The 20086-nt window shown below is 42.0% G+C and overlaps 1 protein-coding gene across 10 annotated transcripts in view; it reads right to left on the minus strand.

The window, feature by feature from the left end:
* Positions 1–20086, minus strand: part of rapgef6 (Rap guanine nucleotide exchange factor (GEF) 6) — a 195498-nt gene that overhangs the window by 26324 nt on the left and 149088 nt on the right. For 5 of the 10 annotated variants that reach the window (XM_079566300.1, XM_079566303.1, XM_079566296.1 and 2 more), the window contains 8 exons: positions 18459–18566; positions 18173–18376; positions 16720–16828; positions 16380–16623; positions 12341–12352; positions 9879–10036; positions 6456–6470; positions 2832–3072 (listed from right to left, as the gene is read on the minus strand). In XM_079566300.1, coding sequence (XP_079422426.1) covers positions 2832–3072; positions 6456–6470; positions 9879–10036; positions 12341–12352; positions 16380–16623; positions 16720–16828; positions 18173–18376; positions 18459–18566 — 1091 coding nt within the window. The remainder of the gene's footprint in view (positions 1–2831; positions 3073–6455; positions 6471–9878; positions 10037–12340; positions 12353–16379; positions 16624–16719; positions 16829–18172; positions 18377–18458; positions 18567–20086) is intronic. The other 5 variants (XM_079566302.1, XM_079566301.1, XM_079566297.1 and 2 more) reach the window with 3 other exon arrangements.

A 20086-nucleotide genomic window follows, 5' to 3' on the forward strand; every position in this document is an offset into this window, starting at 1 on the left:
CCAACACATTTCTTCTCCTGAAACACTGAGGAGGCACCAAGAGCCGCCCACACCTGCAGCACAGCGGAGGCGTCACAAGAGGAGCTACAGGAAACAAGGAAGGGACAAAGGAGGAGGTATCCTGGCAAGACTCACAGCTAAGCCACACATGCCTTCTGCCCCTGCTATTGTTCTGGCTAATGAAGAAGATGGTGAAAGACTGTTGTGGAGCGGAGGGAGCTGCGCAAGAGGAAGAGTCATGATGTCATGTGACAAAAACTGTGCTAGAAACTCAAAACCTAAGTCCAGGTCTGTTTTTGATGAGAAAAAAATAAAATGAATAGAAAATAGAAAACATTGGTTGGCTACATTAATGTTTAAGGTTAAAGCATGATTTTGGTGCTTGCTTAACAATAAGAAGTACAATATTCCTGTGCTAGCATGTTGATAAATTCGAGGTTGTACATTCATTAATTAAAAAAGCCTTCACTCCTCACCGTCGCTTAAGTTTACAGACACCAAATCAAACAAAGAGCTGCGTAAGAACACGTTTTTCAGACATTCCCACTATCTTCTATCCTCTGGAAAACAAAGCCAGAACAAAGCATGGCGCCTGCTTTAACATCTCTATAGACGCATGTGGCTGGGCATGAATTATTCCACCAGTGTCACGCCGTGTGCAGAGGCCCACGCCCCGGACGGCGGATGAAAAATGCATGCTAACCTACTTGGAGAGGGGACAGAGCGGGGACCACAAGAGGAGCGTGGGGAAGGCGTTTTCACTGTCACCACTGCAACACAATTACACTTGCACTTTTATCTTTGGGAGGGAGAAGAGAGGCAGCATCAAAAAGAGATGTCATAGAGGGAGGTGTTGAATATATATGAGCAAAGGTATGGGGTCAAAAAGTGGGAGTCGGTGGGGAAAAAAGTCAAGCTTTAATTGGGTTTGAAACTAAACCGGAGAAACTTTGAAGGGCAGCTTTCCCCCAGTTTTAAGAGTCAAGAGGGTAGAGAGAAATGAAGTGGTTTTCTGTGGGAACAGCAGTGAATCTTCACCAAAGTCATATATTCACTTAAAGGACAGGGGGCAGTTATTATCAACTTTGTCAGGTCCAAAGATCTGAAATTCTGCAAAATTCAGCAGCTCCGCATCAACATAAACGCGAGGACATTGTACAGACGTGGGACATTTAACATGTATCACTCGCCACGACACACTTTGACTAAACTCCTCATTTAGAATTTGCTCTTTCTGCTAAAGCGTGGCGATGGAATCTAGCCTTTGTTTAGGCTTTTTACTAACGAAATCAATGTAGTACTTACAAGGCAATGAGCAGTTTATCGGCACACCCAGATATTCAAAGCGAGACAGCAAGTCTTCCGTCATGTATGTTTTCATAATAAGATTGTACACATAAAAATGAACAAAATTGCCAAAATCTACATAGTGGATCAAGCCAAGATTAAATGTATTATTTTATATTAGATATTTAATGAATGAATGCATGAATGAAACGTTATTGTCCCACTTTAGATACTATTTTGTTCATATAATAGTTTTGGATCTTGTTCAGACTAGAAATTAGATATTGGAAAATCCCTCAGAAAAATATTGTAAGTTACAAGGCTAGCCTGGAAAGTTTGGAGTCTGTGGGAGCTACAAAAGTGGAAGAATGGGATGAAAACCTAATTTGTCCTAAAACAAGCGTCACACAGGGTAAGTTTTGTCTTTTTTTACTCTCTGACATTTAAAGCTGCCCTCAGATAGTCCATTTTGCCCGCCAGGAATTGTTGCTTTCTCACATTACATCGCCAAATGCGCCAGCCTCGAAACAGCGAGCAGAAGCAGAGACAAGCTCCACACCTCCCCCCCCCAAACACACAGACACATGCAGAATAATAAATGTTTGCAACAGTTAGCGCTAACACAGTCAGAGTTTAGCATTAGCACGCTAACACAGTCATAGCTGAGCTGAGCTTTAAAACTAAGATGTTAAGGGATAAATGTATGCGTTTGCCTTGAAGGCGTGTGTTTATTTCCAGAGCAATTGTAAAAGCCAGTTTATTACTTTTTTCACTTTTATGGACACTAGGTGGCAGCTGCTACTTGCTGGCCAATTGTCTATTGATGAAGTGTTTGTGTGTGTGTGTGGGCTGACAGTTTTGACTGACAGTTTTGGTGCTGTAACTTCGAGACAGGGAAGTTGTAGTTTACAATTAGGCTTCTGTTTATGGAAACCTACATCTTTGGCAGCACGGGTCGGACTGGGCCAGGCTACAACACACTGCAGGCTATCTGACAAACAGAAAGACAACAGCAATATTTGTGCTCCACAAGCTTGTCAACAGCCTGCTGGTCCAGGACTGTCAGTAATTGACAAAAGGGTCGACAGGAGCGTGTCATCTGAAATATTTAATATGTGTCGATACTTTGAAGTCCGACAGTCATCCATGTATACAGTGAATAGCAGAGGTGAACTCACACAGCCCTGGGGGACAGAGGATTGTATTATTTATTTTGACCAGCTGGACTCTGTTGCCGAAGTTTGGAAATCGGAATATCAGGTTGTATTGTGCTGAAAGAAGATGGTCTAGAAACAGAGCCCTTGCGTAGTTGAGTTTGTCAAGACGTTTAGCGATAATAAGAACAACAACAGCATCTTCAGAGCCACAGCCAAAGACCAGCTCTTATTTTTCCATATAAACCCAGCACAGAAAAAACAACAACGATAAAAATGTGTGTAAATGATCGTATGGGACCATTTAGTGGCACAAAAATAGATAATCCAACAACTCCACACAAACATATACAATAATGAATCCACCCTGCATTTCTCATTTGGCCTCACCTGCCGTTGAGCTGGATGCGGTCGGCGAGTTTGGACAGCTGGTCGGGCAGGCGGCGCTGTTTGATGACCCCCTCCGGACTCACAGACACCTCGCACAGGGAGTAGGTCTCTGGGGAAGCGGGCAGTCCAAACTCGTTGACCGTGTGCGCCACCACGTCTTTGGCCGTGGTGTCTTTGCTCAGGATGATGTAGCAGCTCTGTTGGTCCGCCTTGAACACGCGGATCACCTGGTCCGGGATGTCTGAGGGAGGGGAAGGGGGAAACAAAGGAAATCCATAAACGTGGAAGTTACGCGCAAGACCCGAGTGAAAAAAATCACAACTTCCCTCTAGTCCCATTTAATGATGGATTGACCCAGGTGTACATTTTGGATATCTTGTTTAGATTATCGATAAAGTGAAAAATACTTTGTGGTTTAAAGTAGGACAGAACAAAATTGAAGTACCTTGCGATATGTGATACGGCTATGCAATATTGCGATAACGATAATTCACCAAACCATTTCAACGCAACATGTTCCATTCTAGTTAAACCCAAATCATAAGTAACCGTTTTTTCAGCAAATTGTGTCAAAAAAAGACAAAAAAAAAATCTCAGTCAGATAAAGACTTAAGTGATGATGATGATGAGGCTCAATAAGTCAGGGTAGGCTGGGTTTCTTACTATTCAATTCCTAGCCTAAGTCCAAGCTTGGAAAGAGAGTGTGCGAGGAAAGTCCAAATGAGTTTGTGATGTCGACAGATGCACCAATATACTCGCCCTTCTTCAGCCACTAATGTCTACTCTTTTATACTTTACCATATTCGGATGACAGCGTAATCTCGGTCGCCTTTGGTGCTACAGGCAGACACCAAACATGTCGATATTTGTGAATGAATACGTGTGTGAAAGACGAGGGAGCGTCACGACGTAGCAGTGATTTGGAGATTAAAACTAAGAAGGGAGAAAACTAGCTACAAATCTTCAACATCGACCTCTGCGTGAAAAATCCATGTTTTCACCTGCCGCGTCTCGCCTTAAACAAATAGAGCTGCTTTATAGAGCTCTTTGTTCGGAGAGAGGAGCGGAGAGGAGGCCACGGCCCATTAGCCGCAGACACGCGCTAACGCAGTGACAGGTGCCTGAGTTAAAGGCGTCGCAAAGCAATGGTTTTATACACGTACCGTTTAGTGCGGCCTGTAAACCGCGTCTGACAAGATAACGCTGTTTATAGCTCAAAGTCATTAGCGCGTTTACGTGGAGCAGATAAGGCTTTAAATGACTGATCGTGTTTGTATGAGCGGGACATGGGGACGTTTATTATCGCTGCAGGGTAATGTATGAGGGCCACGCTCCAAGTCAATAGCAATAAGCGAGTTCCTTTCCTACGGCTCCATCGATCTGAGCTCTCTCCTTTGGCTTCAACTCCAAGGAGGATTCCAAGGATGGAATTGAAATGTAAAGGTAGGGTATTTTTGCTCAGTATTTTATGAGTTCTTATTTCTTCGAGCATGACTAATCATAGAGACTTTTACATGAGTGTCTTTGAATAACCTAATCATTTAAAGAGGGAAGGGAGAATGTTTTAACCCCTGAACCGAGCACATTTTCTCCAGTTTGGCTTTAACCCCAATCCAAAAGCTTCTGGAAAAAAAGGTGTGAAAATAGCGACAGAACTGAGACGAAAACAATGATGAAGATGTGACAAAGAGGTGAGAAAACTTTGACAAAAAAATGACAAAAATGTGACAAAAAAATGACAAAAATGTGACAAAAAAATGACAAAAAAGACAAAAATGACAAAAAAGACAAATAAAGACAAAAAAAGACAAAAAAATGACAAAAAAGACAAAAAAAGACAAAAATATGACAAAAAAATTACAAAAAAGACAAAAAATGTGACAAAAATGTGACAAAAAATGACAAAAAAAAGACAAAAAAAAGACAAAAAATGTGGCAAAAATGTGACAAAAAATGACAAAAAAAGGACAAAAAAATGACACAAAAAAAATGACAAAAAGTGATGGAAAGGATGGAAAAAAAATCTGACGACGGGAGGAAAAAGATCCATTTAGATGAGCTTTGTAGATCTTAGCTTGAGGTGTTACACTGGCCCACAGGATTTGGGTAAAGCTGAACGGGAGAAAATGCTCTCGGTTCAGGCGGGAGGTAAGAGGTTAAGGACTGTGGCCTTTTGCGGAGCAGAGGCAACGATGTCTTCGATGAGAAAGGTGCAGCTGTGGAGTCCAGCGGTGGACACAGTGAGGTAAACAGGAGAATGCGACGTTGCAAAAGAGGCCAGAGACTATGAAAAAGATCGGATACAGGTTGCAGAGGAGCAAAGTGTGCTTGGGTCGGAGGTCTGGGAAATTGTGGCTCTCTGAAACCTGGATAAAGTGGTAGACGATGGATGGATGACATACTGTATGACAGAAACACATTGACATGAAGGAAAAGACACAATATCCTGATATTAAAATGGATTTGCTTCCACCAGACAAGCGCCCGATTAGGCCTGATGTCAGTTTATCCTTGGTGTGCAGACCAAACCTGGATAAAACTGCCACAGGAAGGACATCTGATGCAAAACTCTTATATACAAGTCACTAAACCCAATGAAATGCTGTTTAGAGAGTTCGGGAATGTGACGTCATATCGCTAAGCATTATGGGATGAGCAGCAATTGTAAACTAATGGAGATTTTAAAAGTTAAAATACTGGAGTTATTGTTCACATTAAAACACTTGGACACCACAGTGAGTTAGATGTTTTTACCAGCAGTAACTCGGCGGCTAACAGAGTTGTTCCACGGCTATTTTCTCCACTTTTTATACTGTTTTTAGCAAATGTTAATCAATGGAAATGTATGTTAACAGCTGCAAAGATGGCGGCTCTCCATGGTAACTGTGGAATTTCCCGAACTCTATTACTAGGGCTTGCCAGTTTATGTCTATGTCAATGTAAAATGCTTCTTCCCTAGCTCTAACCGGTGCTAAGATGTTGGACTAAAGGGCAATCAAGCCGCATGCGCTCTCTCAGTGCAATAACCTAAAATAACACTGCTGGATGTCGGCCGTAGTGCTAATAGATCTCTTCTCTCTGGTGCGCGGTGAGTGTGGAGGCTAAACGCCGCTTGTCTCATTAGCGGTGATTTGTGATGTCAGTGCGGGAGCGCTCCTCGAAAATTTGCCCGCTCGTATCAAGGGGTCCCAATCACAATTACTCCTACGGACGCTGGATGGACTCGGCCCAACGTCGGCAGCGCTCCAGCTAACAGCCCATCCGTTAAAAATGATCCTTTCCTTGGCTTCGACATCCGAGTTTATCTAAGGCTGGGGGTGAAGGGGGGGTTTTAGCAGTTTTCTGAGCTTGCACGTTGTCCGCGTGTACTAGACTTTTTTATCACAGCCGCTTTATCATTAGAGTGATATACATGCTTTTGTTCTGTAAGTTACGGGTGTGTGAATTTTAACAAAATGAATAAAGTAAATATGGATGGAACAAAAACACAAGTCTACAAAAAGCACAGAAAAAGGACTTTGGGAAAATGTGCAAAAATAAACATGAAAATGAGTTTTACGACCAAGAGTTGAAATGTTTACTGAGGCACAAACGAACGGCAGAGCTAATGATGTTAATACTTACAGTACAGTCCCAGGGCTTTGGCGAAGGCAGAGGGAAAGGAAGACAGGAAAATTAGAGAGGAGCCCAAAGAGGAGAGAGTGGTTAAAGACACAACTCTGAGGCCGACACTGCACGACAGAATGATCCACATTTAGAAGTGTCCTGGATTCAGATCATTCACTCATTTGAGGACATAGACTTGCTTAGATTTAGATGTATGACTAAAACATTAGAAAACAGCATTTACTTTAGCCCCAGTAAGTTTTCTTAAGAGTTAAACAAACCCGGATGATTCCTATTTGAAACATTTTGTTCAAAGTACCTGGCGTGGTGACAAGGGCTTTCCTTGATGCTTGAATGCACAAAAATACTTTTTTCCCCAGCTTAAAACTAGACTTCAAGGGGCAAGATGCAAGTTAGCCATTTTATACTCACTACTGCCACCTCAGGCCATACATGTAACTGCATCTTCTATATTATGACGGCAATTCGGACCAGAAGTAACACCTTTCTGAGTGACAGTGCAGGATTTTAGAGGCACACATTAGGACATTGTTGGAACATGTAGGGGGAGGAAAATACACAATTTAACATTTTTAAACTCTGTATAGTCCCTTTAAAGGCACACTGTGTAACATTTTGGACTATACTGTTGCCATCAACACAAAACTCTCTCTGCTCTTAATGAGCAGCTCGACACACAATATGCTATTACTGCAGTGGGTAATCAAAGAATGGATTTGGATGAGTTAAATCTCAAATTTAACCAACATCTCCATGGAGACGAGCTGGAGATGTACCCACTTCCGGTAAAGTTACAGTCATGTCTGAGAAGAGCTGAGCCGCTCATAGCAAAGGCTCATGTTTGTTTGTACATTTATGAGGTATTTTTCAATGGTGAATATATCTGTGATAAAATAAAGGCTTGTATTTAAATGTTATTATTTGGGTAAACTTCTACGAGGTGTGGCTTTAAACTCAAGTTAAAGAGTTTAAAGATAGGTAAAACTGTGACTAAAACATTCAGGAAAAAATGTATGAAATATGAGACTAAAAACAGCTCAGAGTCCAATTACACATATTGTCATTTCATCTTTTCTGGGGGAAAAAACCTATGAACTGTGCAACATGTTTACAAAATATGTGGTAATAAATGACTAAAGACAGCCGACAAAGTGCATGGCAGATTTAGCCGTCTGTGTTTACGTGAAAGTTCTGTCGACTAGAACTAGAGCGAAAACTTAAAAGAATGACATGACTAAATCTCGCTGCTGTAATGTATTTACACCAGAATAACCGTAGCCAACATCTGTTTGAAATCACAGACAGGGAGACACAGGGAGGAAACACCAGACATGGGCCTGAGGAGAAACATGAGCCGTCAGCACAGCGGATCACCACATGACAAACTGCAGGAATGATGGACGCTTAGGAGCTTTCTGTTTATTTATACTGAGCAGCGTGACGTTTTCATTTTCAGTTGTGTTTTTGACCAGATCTGCAGGTAAGACCATAGAGGGGTTAAATAATCACCTCTCACTGCTGTAGTTTCATCACAAGCACCAAAAGTGTCCACAAATCTGCTAAAAAAAATGATCCCTGACTTGACATTTCATTTTAGTGGCTTCAAATAAAGATGAGAAACAGCGGACGATATTTACGACGTAAGATTACACATTTTCATAAATTACAAGCTCAGCAAATAAAGAGGTCGGGGCACGGGAAAGTCAGATTGCTGTTTAAAAACAAGCAGTAAAGTAATTCAGCAGAGAAAATAAACGGGAGGATATTCCTTTTACAGCTTTGGCTACAATCCGAAACGTCTAGCATGGAATTATTTAGTTGATGTATAGGTCTTGGAACGCAAAAGCCGTGCCCTGGTACATTTGTGCATCTAATAAACGGGCAGTGACATAAATCGAGACTTTGTTTACAGCAGCTCCAATAAAGCATTTCGTTTTTGTTTGAGGGTCATTTTAGAGTGTGACCACATACTGCAGATATTCAGGGGAGCGAGGGGAGGTTATTCATTACTAGGGCTGGGAACCGGTACCATACCAGTACTTTAACGATTAGGGCTGGGTACCAACCCCGGTATCATAACGTCCACAGGGTCCACGTGTGCTGGTCTACCCGGACCGATAATCTCCAGCCTTAACGGTTTTATACACGGCTGTGATGACGCATTAACCACGTGCGCTCAAATAGGCTCCAAATGTGCATTCTCTGCATTGGATCCGTTCAACCCCTACTACTCGCACGAGAACATTCAGAACCGGCCTAGAAACCCCCGGAGCTGCTGCTGCTAACCCGCTGGAAAAAGCGAAATGTAACGACTTCGTATTGAACAAACAGACGAGCCACGCGGTGTCGACCCACTGGACACAAGCTGAGAGTCACAACGAGGAGAAAACAGGCTTTGGCTCTTGTTCATTGTTATGAACTCTGTGATCGGGGCCGATCAGGACTCTGTAGTGTCAATCTCGGAGAAGAGAACCCTGGGGAAGCTGCTCTCTGTGATGGACGACAGAGAGCACCCCATGCACGAGCTGGTGATGAGGCAGAGGAGCTCCTTCAGTGAGAGGCTGCTCTCGCTCTCCTGCTCAAAGGACAGGTTCAGGAGATCCTTCTTGCCCAGAGCGATCAGGCTGTATAACAAATCCTTGGGTGGGAGGGGCTAAATGGGAGTGAAATGTTTTTTTTATAGTAACTCTATATATTTTATACTTATATATATTATATATATATTATATTTATTCTCTGCACTGTTCTAGTTATTTTAAATCTGATGTTTGTATGTGTGACTTGATTGTGCAGCTGATGAACTGAATTGATTAATTAATTGATTGAATTGATTGATTAATAAAGTATATCGTATTGTATTTTATTCATAACTTTTCATTCAGGCTCAGTCCCAGAGCTACAGCCTGTGATGAACAAAACACATATGAGACTGAATCCTTCATTTACTGAATAATGTGTTTAATGTGTAATCATGTATTTTAACTCCCACATATTAAGTGCATGCGCTAATTGAAAATAAAATAGGTCCAAATGTAGAGTAAATGTGTTATAAAAAGTATAACAAAAAAAAATAATATAGAGGCTACTATATAGTAGTACCTTTTTTTCCCTTTCAAAGTACTGATAAGAGTACCGTTAAAGTACCGGATCGATAAGGAGTATCGATAAGAGTAGTAGTATCGATAAATCCTTAACGATACCACGATGCTTGGTTTCCGATAACGATACCTGAACAATACTTTTTCTGAGACCTATACAAAAATATTTGTCGTAGAATCGGAAAACGGAACAATTAGGGAAAAAAAAGAAAAAAAAAGCTGCAAGGCACAACAATAAACACAACCTTCTTGAAAAAGCAGAGGTGAAGCAGGTACGATTTACAAACCGCTCACTCTCTCTCCGGTGTTGGTGTGGTCTTACCAGCAGGATTGGAGAAGTCCAGCACACTGGAGGCCGGCTGGAACAGGTCGGGGCTGCTGGACGACAGGTTCCCGGGGATGGGCATGATGGCTACGCTGTGCCTGCACTGTTTGGTCCCCACGATGCTGTCGTCCTGGGACTGTCCGAGGCCTCCGTCACTGCATCAGCAATGAACAAAGACAGAGAGGGATTCACCAACAACACACCAAAGAGGAGTCCAAGATCTACCAGAAAGACTGCGTTTCTAACTCATTTTTGTCCTGGTCCCAGAGGGGAGCCTATTGTACATGTTTTTATTGGTAGTGGAGAAGTTAAAGAGGGGGTATTCTGCTTTTTTCAATCACATAGCACCAGTCTATATCACACTACAATGATGAGCAAACCTTCTGTTGGTCTGTAAATGCAGTAAATTAGAATAACTGCCTTGTATAAAATGTCTCTCTCAAAATGGCTGTAGTGAATGTCTTGAAATAGGCCTCTGTCTCTTTAAGAACCTCTGAGCCTTTCCGACACGCCCCCTCCACACGCTGTCTGTGGCATCAGTGGGGAGGGGGTTCTGCTGAGGAGCAGTGGTTGGTTACTCGGCTGGTGACGAAAGCTCGGAGGCGTCTCCAGGAGGTGGGGGCGTTCCTAGGAGGACTCAGGCAAACCTCTCCCTAAAATGGCCACCATCAGAGTTTTTACAGATTACTCAAAAATACGTGAATGTGCCAAGGCAACACTTCAGGCATGTTTTTAATGAGGGAATGATATAATAACATGATGGAAAGCTTGAAAAAGTCGATTTTGCATAATACCCTCCCTTTAAGGAAATGGAGAAGATCTGAGAATGGCTTGCAAACTATAGAGAACCATCTTAAAGAATGCCCCAAACCTGGAGACATACTGTTTGTAAATTCAGAAGTACTTCAGTAGTTTTGAGGATGTGGACCCACCCCTTCACCCCTTTGTCGACCGATAATTTGAGATTTTAAGTAATATTGGTTGCAATATATCGCAACACCCCTTTGTCGTGATACATGTATCGCATTGGAAATCATGTATCACAATACTTTTTGATACTCAACACAGTTATGGAAAAAAGGCATGGTAATACCTTTTGGGCAGCTTTTTGATTCTCATTCCAGGGCCCAGGACCTTCTTGTTGTGAGGAGGGAGTGCAAACCCCTTTCCATTGATTTTTTTTTAATGAATCCATTTTCTGTTCTGAATACGTTTGAAACAGGTCTAGAGTAAATCCTTCACATTCTGTCCTGGTTGAAACAATGGGAAGAGCAGTTCATGCATATGTTCAATGACAGTTTACAAGCTGGTGTTGGCAATGCGCTGCGGAGAATGCGACGGCAAGAACTCGCATGCATTTGAGAGATGATTTTGTCTGCTGATTTGAATGGAATATGGATGGGCGTCTCACTCTACCTGCTTTGAGCTCAGGAATACATTAGCACGAATTAGCATTTGGCACTTGGCTTTCTGCGCGATGCTACGGCGCCGCGGATAGACGGGCACCGGGCTCCACTCAGGGATATGCAAACTTCAACCTTTACATTATAATGGACACAATCAGCAGGATGCTCAGGGGGGAGTGGAGTATGTGGAGAAGATTACCTCACGGGTCAGAAAAAGCAATACCATTTAACATTTAACATTATATATAACCACCAGATTGACATATTTAAGCGCTATATGGAACAATTTTTTTCTCTGCATTTGACACACATCCTTTAACCCCTCAACTCCCACCTGAACCGAGCACATTTTCTCCAGTTTGGCCAAAAGCTTCTGGAAAGAAGCTGTGAAAATAGCAAAACTGAGACGAAAAAAATGATGGAAATGTGACAAAAATGTGAGAAAACATTGACAAAAAAGTGACGAAAAATTGAAGAAAAAGTGGTAAAAATGTCAAAAGAAATTGATAAAAAATTGACGAAAAAATGACCAAAATGTAACAAAAAAATGACCAAAATTTGCTAAAAAATTGACGAAAAAATGTGACAAAAAAAAATTAAAAAATGTGACCAAAAATGTGTAAGAAATTGACAAAAAAAAGACCAAAATGTTACAAAAATGAGTTGAACACCCAACAAAAAAATGATGGAAAAAAAAATCTGATGACGTGAGGAAAAAGATGCTCTCAGGTCAGGTGGGAGTTAGGAGGCTAACCTCTTAACCCCCGCCATAACCAAGTGCATTTTCCAGACGTGACCCAGGAGCAACATGATGCTAACATGCTCGGGTAATGACTGTTTCCTGGCTGTGTTTTATTGCTACATTGTGGAAATAAATCAATAATCCATGCTAAAACCAAATATGCAAATGTTCCCACATACAAGTATAGAAATGTACACAAAAAGCAGAGTACAGCTTCTGAAGCAATGGGTAAGAAAAATGTCCTTTTGCTGACAATGAGGTGTAGTTTGAGAAATGCTTCGGCGAATAGGAAACTTTCACAAAAGTCTTACCCAAACAGGCCCCTGCAGCAGCAAACAAAGGAGAGGGACAACATTGAAAAGCGTGATAAAAAAAGAAAAGAAAGGAAAGGAATCAAAGCGGAAACATCAGTCTGAGAAACGAAGACACGCAGCCTATTTACAAAACACCCAGACAGAACAACAGCGCAGGAGAATACGTATTAGTTTGGACAGAGGAGCAGCATAAGCAAAAAACGGCAGACGGGGCATGACGTGTACGCTGGGTATAAAAATGAACAGGAAAATAGACTGAATTTTAGCCATAGCCATAGCAAGGCACATTTATGGAAAAAAAACTTCAAGTCCTCTTAGTGGACAGAAAGGCAAGAAGCAATTGCAAACAATACAGAAATGAAACATTCAGGAAAATAATCAAGCCCATTCAAGCAAAACGATTGGACTTCTATATACCTGATTTGAGAGATACGCAAATATATTAAATTGTCCTCATCTCAATCAGACGTGTCCAGTCGATATTCGATCGTCTCTCCTACGCTGCATTAGTGGGCTTTCGTTTATGCCAAACAGTCTGAAAACATGTTTCCCCCTGCATATAATGGCATGAATATCACGGTCATATGGCAAGATAAAAGTACATGGGTTAAGGGCGTGTCTAGGGGTAGCCAGGTGCCACCGCCTCACCAGGGTACACAGCTATTCCAATATTTTAAGACTGATTTATCTCAATGACTTCTGAAGGGCGTCACTGACTGGTGGATTAACCAACATGAGGAAGGCATGGATCGGATCGGGAAGTCTGGGCATGTCTGCTCAGACTTCTGCCCCCGCGATAAAGCGGAAGAAAATGGATGGCTGGTCTGTCTAAGAGGACTCGTGTGCGAAAACATGAAATTTAACAAGAAACATGTACCAAAAATGGCCATTCTTGCCTAAATCAACAGGCAAACTACTGTCTTTCAAGTACATGTGATAGGAAAAGAAAAGTTTGTTTTGAATGATATGCCATTTGCATAGTCCTCCGCATCGGGGCTGAAGCAGTATATCGGGTCTTCAAATCTATCTTGCTTATTATCCATCACCACACTATGACGTAGATGCAGAAGTGGTCATGAATAAGAACAAACGTAAGCCTCTAAATGTCTGCTGAAATGTCCAAATGGACATATGGCTCGTCCGAAGGGGCACATTCAGCTACTTAACACTGACTCACAGTTATTGCCATTACTGTCATAGTTAGTCTCTGGAGGACAGGATCGGCATCGGGCAGATCGTCATCTCCATAAATCAGCCGCTTTTGTCCGTGACACTCAGTGACTTCAGGACAAACCTTTGTCTATCGCTTTCCAATCGTTTCTCCGTAAATCCAGCGCCGCTGTCGATACGGGCAACGGTGTGACAATGTGGCGAGGCTTGGACAGGTCAATGTGGAGAAAAACAATCGCTGAGTGTATAGTAAAATAATAATACTTCAATTTAATAGCACAATATTCAAAAAGTACGGTCTTCTGCTCTTCAAAATGAAAGGCCGTTTTTGACACTGCTTTGGTTGTTTTGGATATTCTAAACTTTTGGAAAGTAGATTTTTTTAAGGTTTTGTGCTAGTTTGCTTCACACAAAATATAAACGTTTACCTTAAAGAAAATAGTGCTTAATCTTCATAATAAGCTTCATAATAAGCTATTCAAACACATTCAAACAAAACATGGATGTTTTCTCCGTCGACCTAAATTGGAAATAACAACTTCAAAGGCCATTGTTTCAACAGTTTCAATCTTCCTTTTCTTACCCGGCTTTACTGATATTTAAAAAACCAAAAAGGTATAATGTTATAATCTTTTCCCCCTTCGTGTCTAATATAAACTGGATTCAGATTTTTCAGCACAGCCGAGTCATGGCTTCCGTTACCCCGGAAACAAAGCTGCGTTAAAGCTCTGGTGTTGTTCTGGTAAAAGCTAGGACAAGGACAGAATAACAAACACTGGCTTTTGGTGAACCAGCGTTTTAATCAGCCCCGAAATCAGAGCCGGTTTCTGAAATAGTCTGCGGCGACAACAAAGACGTGAACGGAACAGTTTGGTGGATAATTGTGTTGTCGGCTGGATCGATGTTGTGCTTGGCCTGTTGAATACATGTGTGATTATTTTCACTGAAGATGAGTGCGCCGAAATAGCTTCATTCACTCTGCTCAATCTTCTTGAGAAACTTCCCTGAATGGGGTGTACATGTTTAAATGAGGCGTATGACATTCATTGGGCTCCTCAGCACTGATATTTAAAGTTTTCAAATGTAAAATAAAGTCTATGTAAAGAAACACATACTCGCAGACTTTAGTGAATATCTCCGCAAGTAAATGTCTCTGGGAAGTGATGTAAGGCTGCGTTGAAAATGTGCGCCGTTGCCGTGACAAACTCGCTAATGTTAATATATATAGTATTTGTCCACGATTTCTATTTCACAATTACGTGATCATGTGACTACAACTTGAACAAGCCCATTGGATTCCTAGACACCCAAAACATGGGGTTAGACACCAAAATGACTTGTCTAGGATGAGTAATAAAGGAGTAATGGGCATTTTAAGGATCTCGCCACCCTCTTGGACGCCATCTTGAAAATTAGACCTTTCCAGTGGTCAGATTTTGGTAAACTTTTAGTATGTTAATAAGCACACCTGATACTACAGAAAACCATTGAAAAACCTTTTGTAGCAATTTTTTTGGGGCTAGGTGTTTTTTTTTTTCATATATGCAGCCGCCTAAAAAGCCATTCATTGATGGATTCATTGATCTACTTGAAATAAAATGATAGTTGATATTTTTCTTAATTTAAAGCCGTACTAAATAACTTACCCTAGAGGCCATGAGCATCACTGCAGGTGTCACAGCATGCTAGGTTTTTTTTACTCATTGTCTTGGAGAGTAAATACTACGCTGACACAAAAGACAAAGGGACAGAGGGATATTGTTCATCCAATTACACAATGTAGATGACTTTTGTCACTCAGACTTGGCTGTAAATACTGTGGCACTAGCCCGCAGTTAGCTTTGCCCGTTAGCCTGTTAGCTTCTTCTTCGTGATCCCATTAGTGTGTATTGGTGGCTCCGACCCAGTGGCAATTGTGGTTTTCTGGCCAGAGACACCAGGGGGAGATGAAAGACCCTCCAATCATCCCATCAACACTTGTATGACCCCCAGAGGGACTACGGAAAGGATTTATTAAGGCAAACAAGTTACTTAGCACTTTGTTACTTTGCTTTAAGTGTAAAAGAAAAAATGATATCTTGAAATTAGTCTCTCAAAGGCTAACTTTACATATTTAGATAAATGTTTTTTCTGTTATTTCTAGAGTCTGTCAGAGCTACTAAAGTGGAGATGTTTTTGCAAGAGTAGTATATTAGTATTATATTAGTTAGCATATTCTTCTATGCTGTGTCTGTCTCCTTTAAAGGAAATGACCATATTTGGATTACAGTATCATCTCGGTCACCGTCCGTACACGTGGATACAAAATATTTGTGACTGAAAAAGCGTGGGTGGTGCTCACTGTAGTTACTTCCTGACAATCTCCGGCTCACTAGCAACAAAACATAAAAGAAGCATCGTAAAGGGAAGGGTGAGAGACTCGTGCGGCGTCGTGTGCTCACCCATTCGTGTGGCGTGGAAATGTGAAAACGCATTCAGAGCGAGGTCATTAAAGCTCCACCAGGCGCCGAGCAACGAGGCGCGGGGATCCGTGAAATGATGGGGGATAATCAGGTTTGTAGCGCCGCGTTATTGGAGCAATATTGAATGTAAGCCGCGTTCTGCACAATTACTTTGAATATTCCCCGATGTACAGAGGACAATGACGGCTGAACTAAAGGCTGAACGTGTGGGCGCGGCGTTTAAAGCCACGCTGCGGAACATGCCAGGTTATATGCCGCAATGGAGCGACTAAGCAAACGTTCTCCTCGAAAGCAAGACGGGACAGGATCATCTAAATTTCTTTGCCTCTTGGAGATCATTTCCTCATCCCCTTGTTTTACTTTAAGAAACATTTTGCCTCCGCTTCTGTGGAGTCGGGCCTCACCTGAACGGCTTTGGCGGCAAAATGCTGAAGCGCGTTTTCTCCAGCATCTTCCGTATCCTGTTCCGCCCGCCGGTCACCGTGTTGGCCTTCATCTTCCTGGTGCTTTTATGGTCGGTGGGGAATTCCATGTCTCCGGGCAGGTCGGGGATGGAGAAGCGGTTCCCCTTCTTCTCCTGGATTTTGGGGATATGGGGTCCGCCGTTCTTCTTCTCGTGGACGACCCGACTCAGCAGCTCTTTGAAGACTAGAGGGAACCCCAGTTTAGCCATTTTATTGTTTTTACTGTTTTCCACAAATAAAAAAAGAGACGCTGAACTCAATAATCAAACAATGTTCTTACCAAAGATGTTGGTCTTGACGGTGAGTGACAGATGTGTGTTGTTCCTTATGATCTCCACCGCTTTGGACAAGGAAATGTTTTCAAAGTTCTGCCCGTTGATTTCCATGATCTATGAGAATCAGCAAAAGAGAGAAAAGTGTATATTTGATCTGTTTGACACATCCATGATCAGTGAAAAATGCACTTTCATTTCACCTTTAGCTAAATAAACCTCGTGGAGAGTTTCATGTGACTCAAAAATAAAGACAGTTCTCAGAAACAACCTCAAACTGTTTAACCTGCTTCCTCTGACGTCTGCGGGGAGTGTTTTACATTCATACCGTCTCGATCAGATAGTTAAGGAAACATTTTGCATGGTTGGATCTTAACAAGGTTCTACGTAGAACTTCAATATGCAACAAGAAGAAAAGGGAGAGAGACAAAGAAAAAAAAACCTGTAGATTGAGTCATTTCCTGTCAGGTTTTCACTCTGTCGTGACGTCCTGATGCAAAGGCAGATAAAATGGTTTGGTTTTGAGCATGGTACACAGAAAGGTGGAAGACATTTTCATTCTCTGATGAGAAAAAATATGACCTTGATTGTTCTGATGGTTTCCAATGTTACGGAGATCACAAGCAGATCCACCGAGATGTTTTAGATGCATGTGGTCCTGAGCAGTCGTCTCACTCCCTTTTCTTCTTGTTGCAGATTGAGATTCTACTTGGAACCTTGTTAACATCCAACCATTAAACATGTGAATTTTGAAATGTGAACGGGTCTTCAACTTATTTTCTTTTCTTCATCAAAAGTTTAAGAAAATAGTTGCCGTTTTTATATCTTTATGTATTCAAACTGGATAACTATTAACTTCACTGATCCTGAAATTCCCCCAACAGCCTTTATTAAATATCAGTGACACATTAGAAAATATCAGTTTCTTTAACATCCACACTGAAAAAAGGAGCTACTTGTGTTCAGTTTAGTAGTTTCAAACTGACTCCTAACTTTCCTCACACAACTCGACACTAACATACATCGGTTTATTTGTTTCACGGTTTTGATTTATTGTGTAGCCCTGTGAGGCAGTACTGGGCTGCACAAAAACAACTTGATTTGATTTTCAGTCTTTGTTTATTCCTACGGAGAGTACGCCGTAGCTTAGAGCTTAAAAACTTTACTCATTATGTAAACATTTCACCAGAGGAGTGATTCTGTCGCTGTTTTAGCCTTAAAGCTTAAAATAGCATCACCTTCTGAACTGAGTTGAATGAAACACACTGAAGAAAACTAAAAATCGAATTTACTTTTAATTCACGTTAAAATGTGGACAGGAAGTTTTCGTTACCTTTTACTGGCCAACAGGAAGTTAACCAGAAACATTAGGTCTATAACCGAATATAAACGGTCTTTTCTATTTAACCGCTGTGGACAAATCTCCCATAGAGGGACAGTGAAGTCTCCAAACGTCCTGACCTGGTCTCCCCTCTTGAGCCCCGCCTCGGCCGCCTTGCTGCCCTCCTCCACAGACTCCACGAAGACGCCGAAGCCCCTCTCGCTGCCGCCCTGGACGCAGAAGTTCAGGGAGGCCTCGCGATTGGCCTTCTGCAGCGTGATCTGCCGCCACTTGGCTTTGGCGGCGCACGCGATGTTCAGCAGGCGCAGGTGACCCTTCATTTTCTGGAAAGCAGTCCACACATCCAATTAATAAGTTTATACGTTTTATTAAGTTTATAACTGTACATGGTTAAAAGACAATTACCGCGGTTTCTAGATGCTTCTCGAACTCCTCCAGGAAACGCGTCATGGCCGGGTCGCCCTCGAAGTCGTTGAAGTGGTTGTTGACCCACAGCAGCACTATTCTGGTCACCTGTCACACCAAACAGAGAAAACAAGGCTAGTCTTGTGGGATTATTGATAAGTGACTATTTTAGCCATCAATGAATTGTTTTCTGGATTACACAGACTCAAAAGTAGAGTGTTGTGACCATTGTAAATGTCATAAAAAGGATCTGTGTGACAATTGTCCAATCAGAAAGCAGAATGAGCTCCTCTCTTATTGTTGCCAGATCCTACAAAGTAAACCTCCTCAGTCCCCGACAGAGTCCCAGTCAGTGCCAGTGCAGCCTCCAGCAGCTGGAGTCTGGAGGTAGCTTTCAAATAAGGAATGGCAAACCAAGTCCAGTTGTAGTGACTTTGTAAATCGCCAAGAACCAAAGTTTACCCCAACACTCAATCATCAAGCACCTTTCACAGCCAAGCGAAATAATCGTTAAAATAATCTGCAGACTGGACATTACCAAAAATAATACTTGATATTTCCTTATAATGTTAATTATGGAGAAATCACAGAAATGATGTAAAAGCCGTGAAATGGACCTCACCGTACTTTGACCGAGCACATCTTCTTCAGTTCGGCTTTACCCACATCTAAAAGCTTCTCGACTGGAGCTCACAGCCTATAGGCCAGTGCAACGCCCCATTTGAAAGATAAGACCTGCAAAACTGCAAAGCTGCCACACTGTCATCACTCTTTTGTCATATTTTTTATGCTTTTTTTGTCACGTTCTTGAAGCTTTTGCATCCCTTTTTTCATCGCCAAGTGTTTAGATTTGGGTAATGCAAATGAAAATGTAGTCAGGTACAGTGGGGGTTAAGAGGTTAACATCGGGCCTGGGGTCGGATCGCTCAATTCGAACAGGTCCAGGAAGCCGTTGGTGAACAGATGTATGTATTTGGTAACAGGCGCAGTTAGTAACAGCGTTTCCATGATTACCACAGTCATGGGTACCTAGTTGGAGGTTTTAGCCTGTTGTACATGGTTTGGGTTGGAAAGGGGGAACAAAGGGGAGCAAATGCAAGGTTAACACACAGAAAGGCCCACCTGGTCCTGAACCTGAACCTGGGGCCTTCCTGCTGTTGGAGCTGATTATAACCAATATCTGCCAAACAATGAAATGGCAAATATGATGGAAAAGTAATCCCGAACTTTTTTCTTTGTGTCTGTCAAAAGTAGGGAAACAAATTAAACTTTCCTGCCGGATGAGAAACAATGCGGTTTCCTTATCTGCGTGTTTATGCATGCATCAAACCAACCCATCCACGCTGCAGTCTGGACCCCCCCCCCCAAAAAAAACAGACTGCCTTCGTTTTACATAGAGCCTCGGAAAAACAGCGGCGAAGATAAGACGCGCTAAAATAAAGAAAAAACAGCGGGGAGGAGAAATAATTGGCTGACGCTCTGCTACAGTAAGGCTTTGACCAACAGTTCATCGAGAGAGAAAAAAAAAAACGTCTATATATTCCCAAAATAATGGGCTTGGCATAAAAAATGGCTGACCCAAATTCACCCCAACAAACGCACGGCAAGTTTCCTCCAATATTCTGCAG

Source organism: Gobius niger (genome assembly GCF_951799975.1).
Source record: "Gobius niger genome assembly, chromosome: 11".
In the NCBI taxonomy this organism is placed as follows: domain Eukaryota; kingdom Metazoa; phylum Chordata; class Actinopteri; order Gobiiformes; family Gobiidae; genus Gobius; species Gobius niger.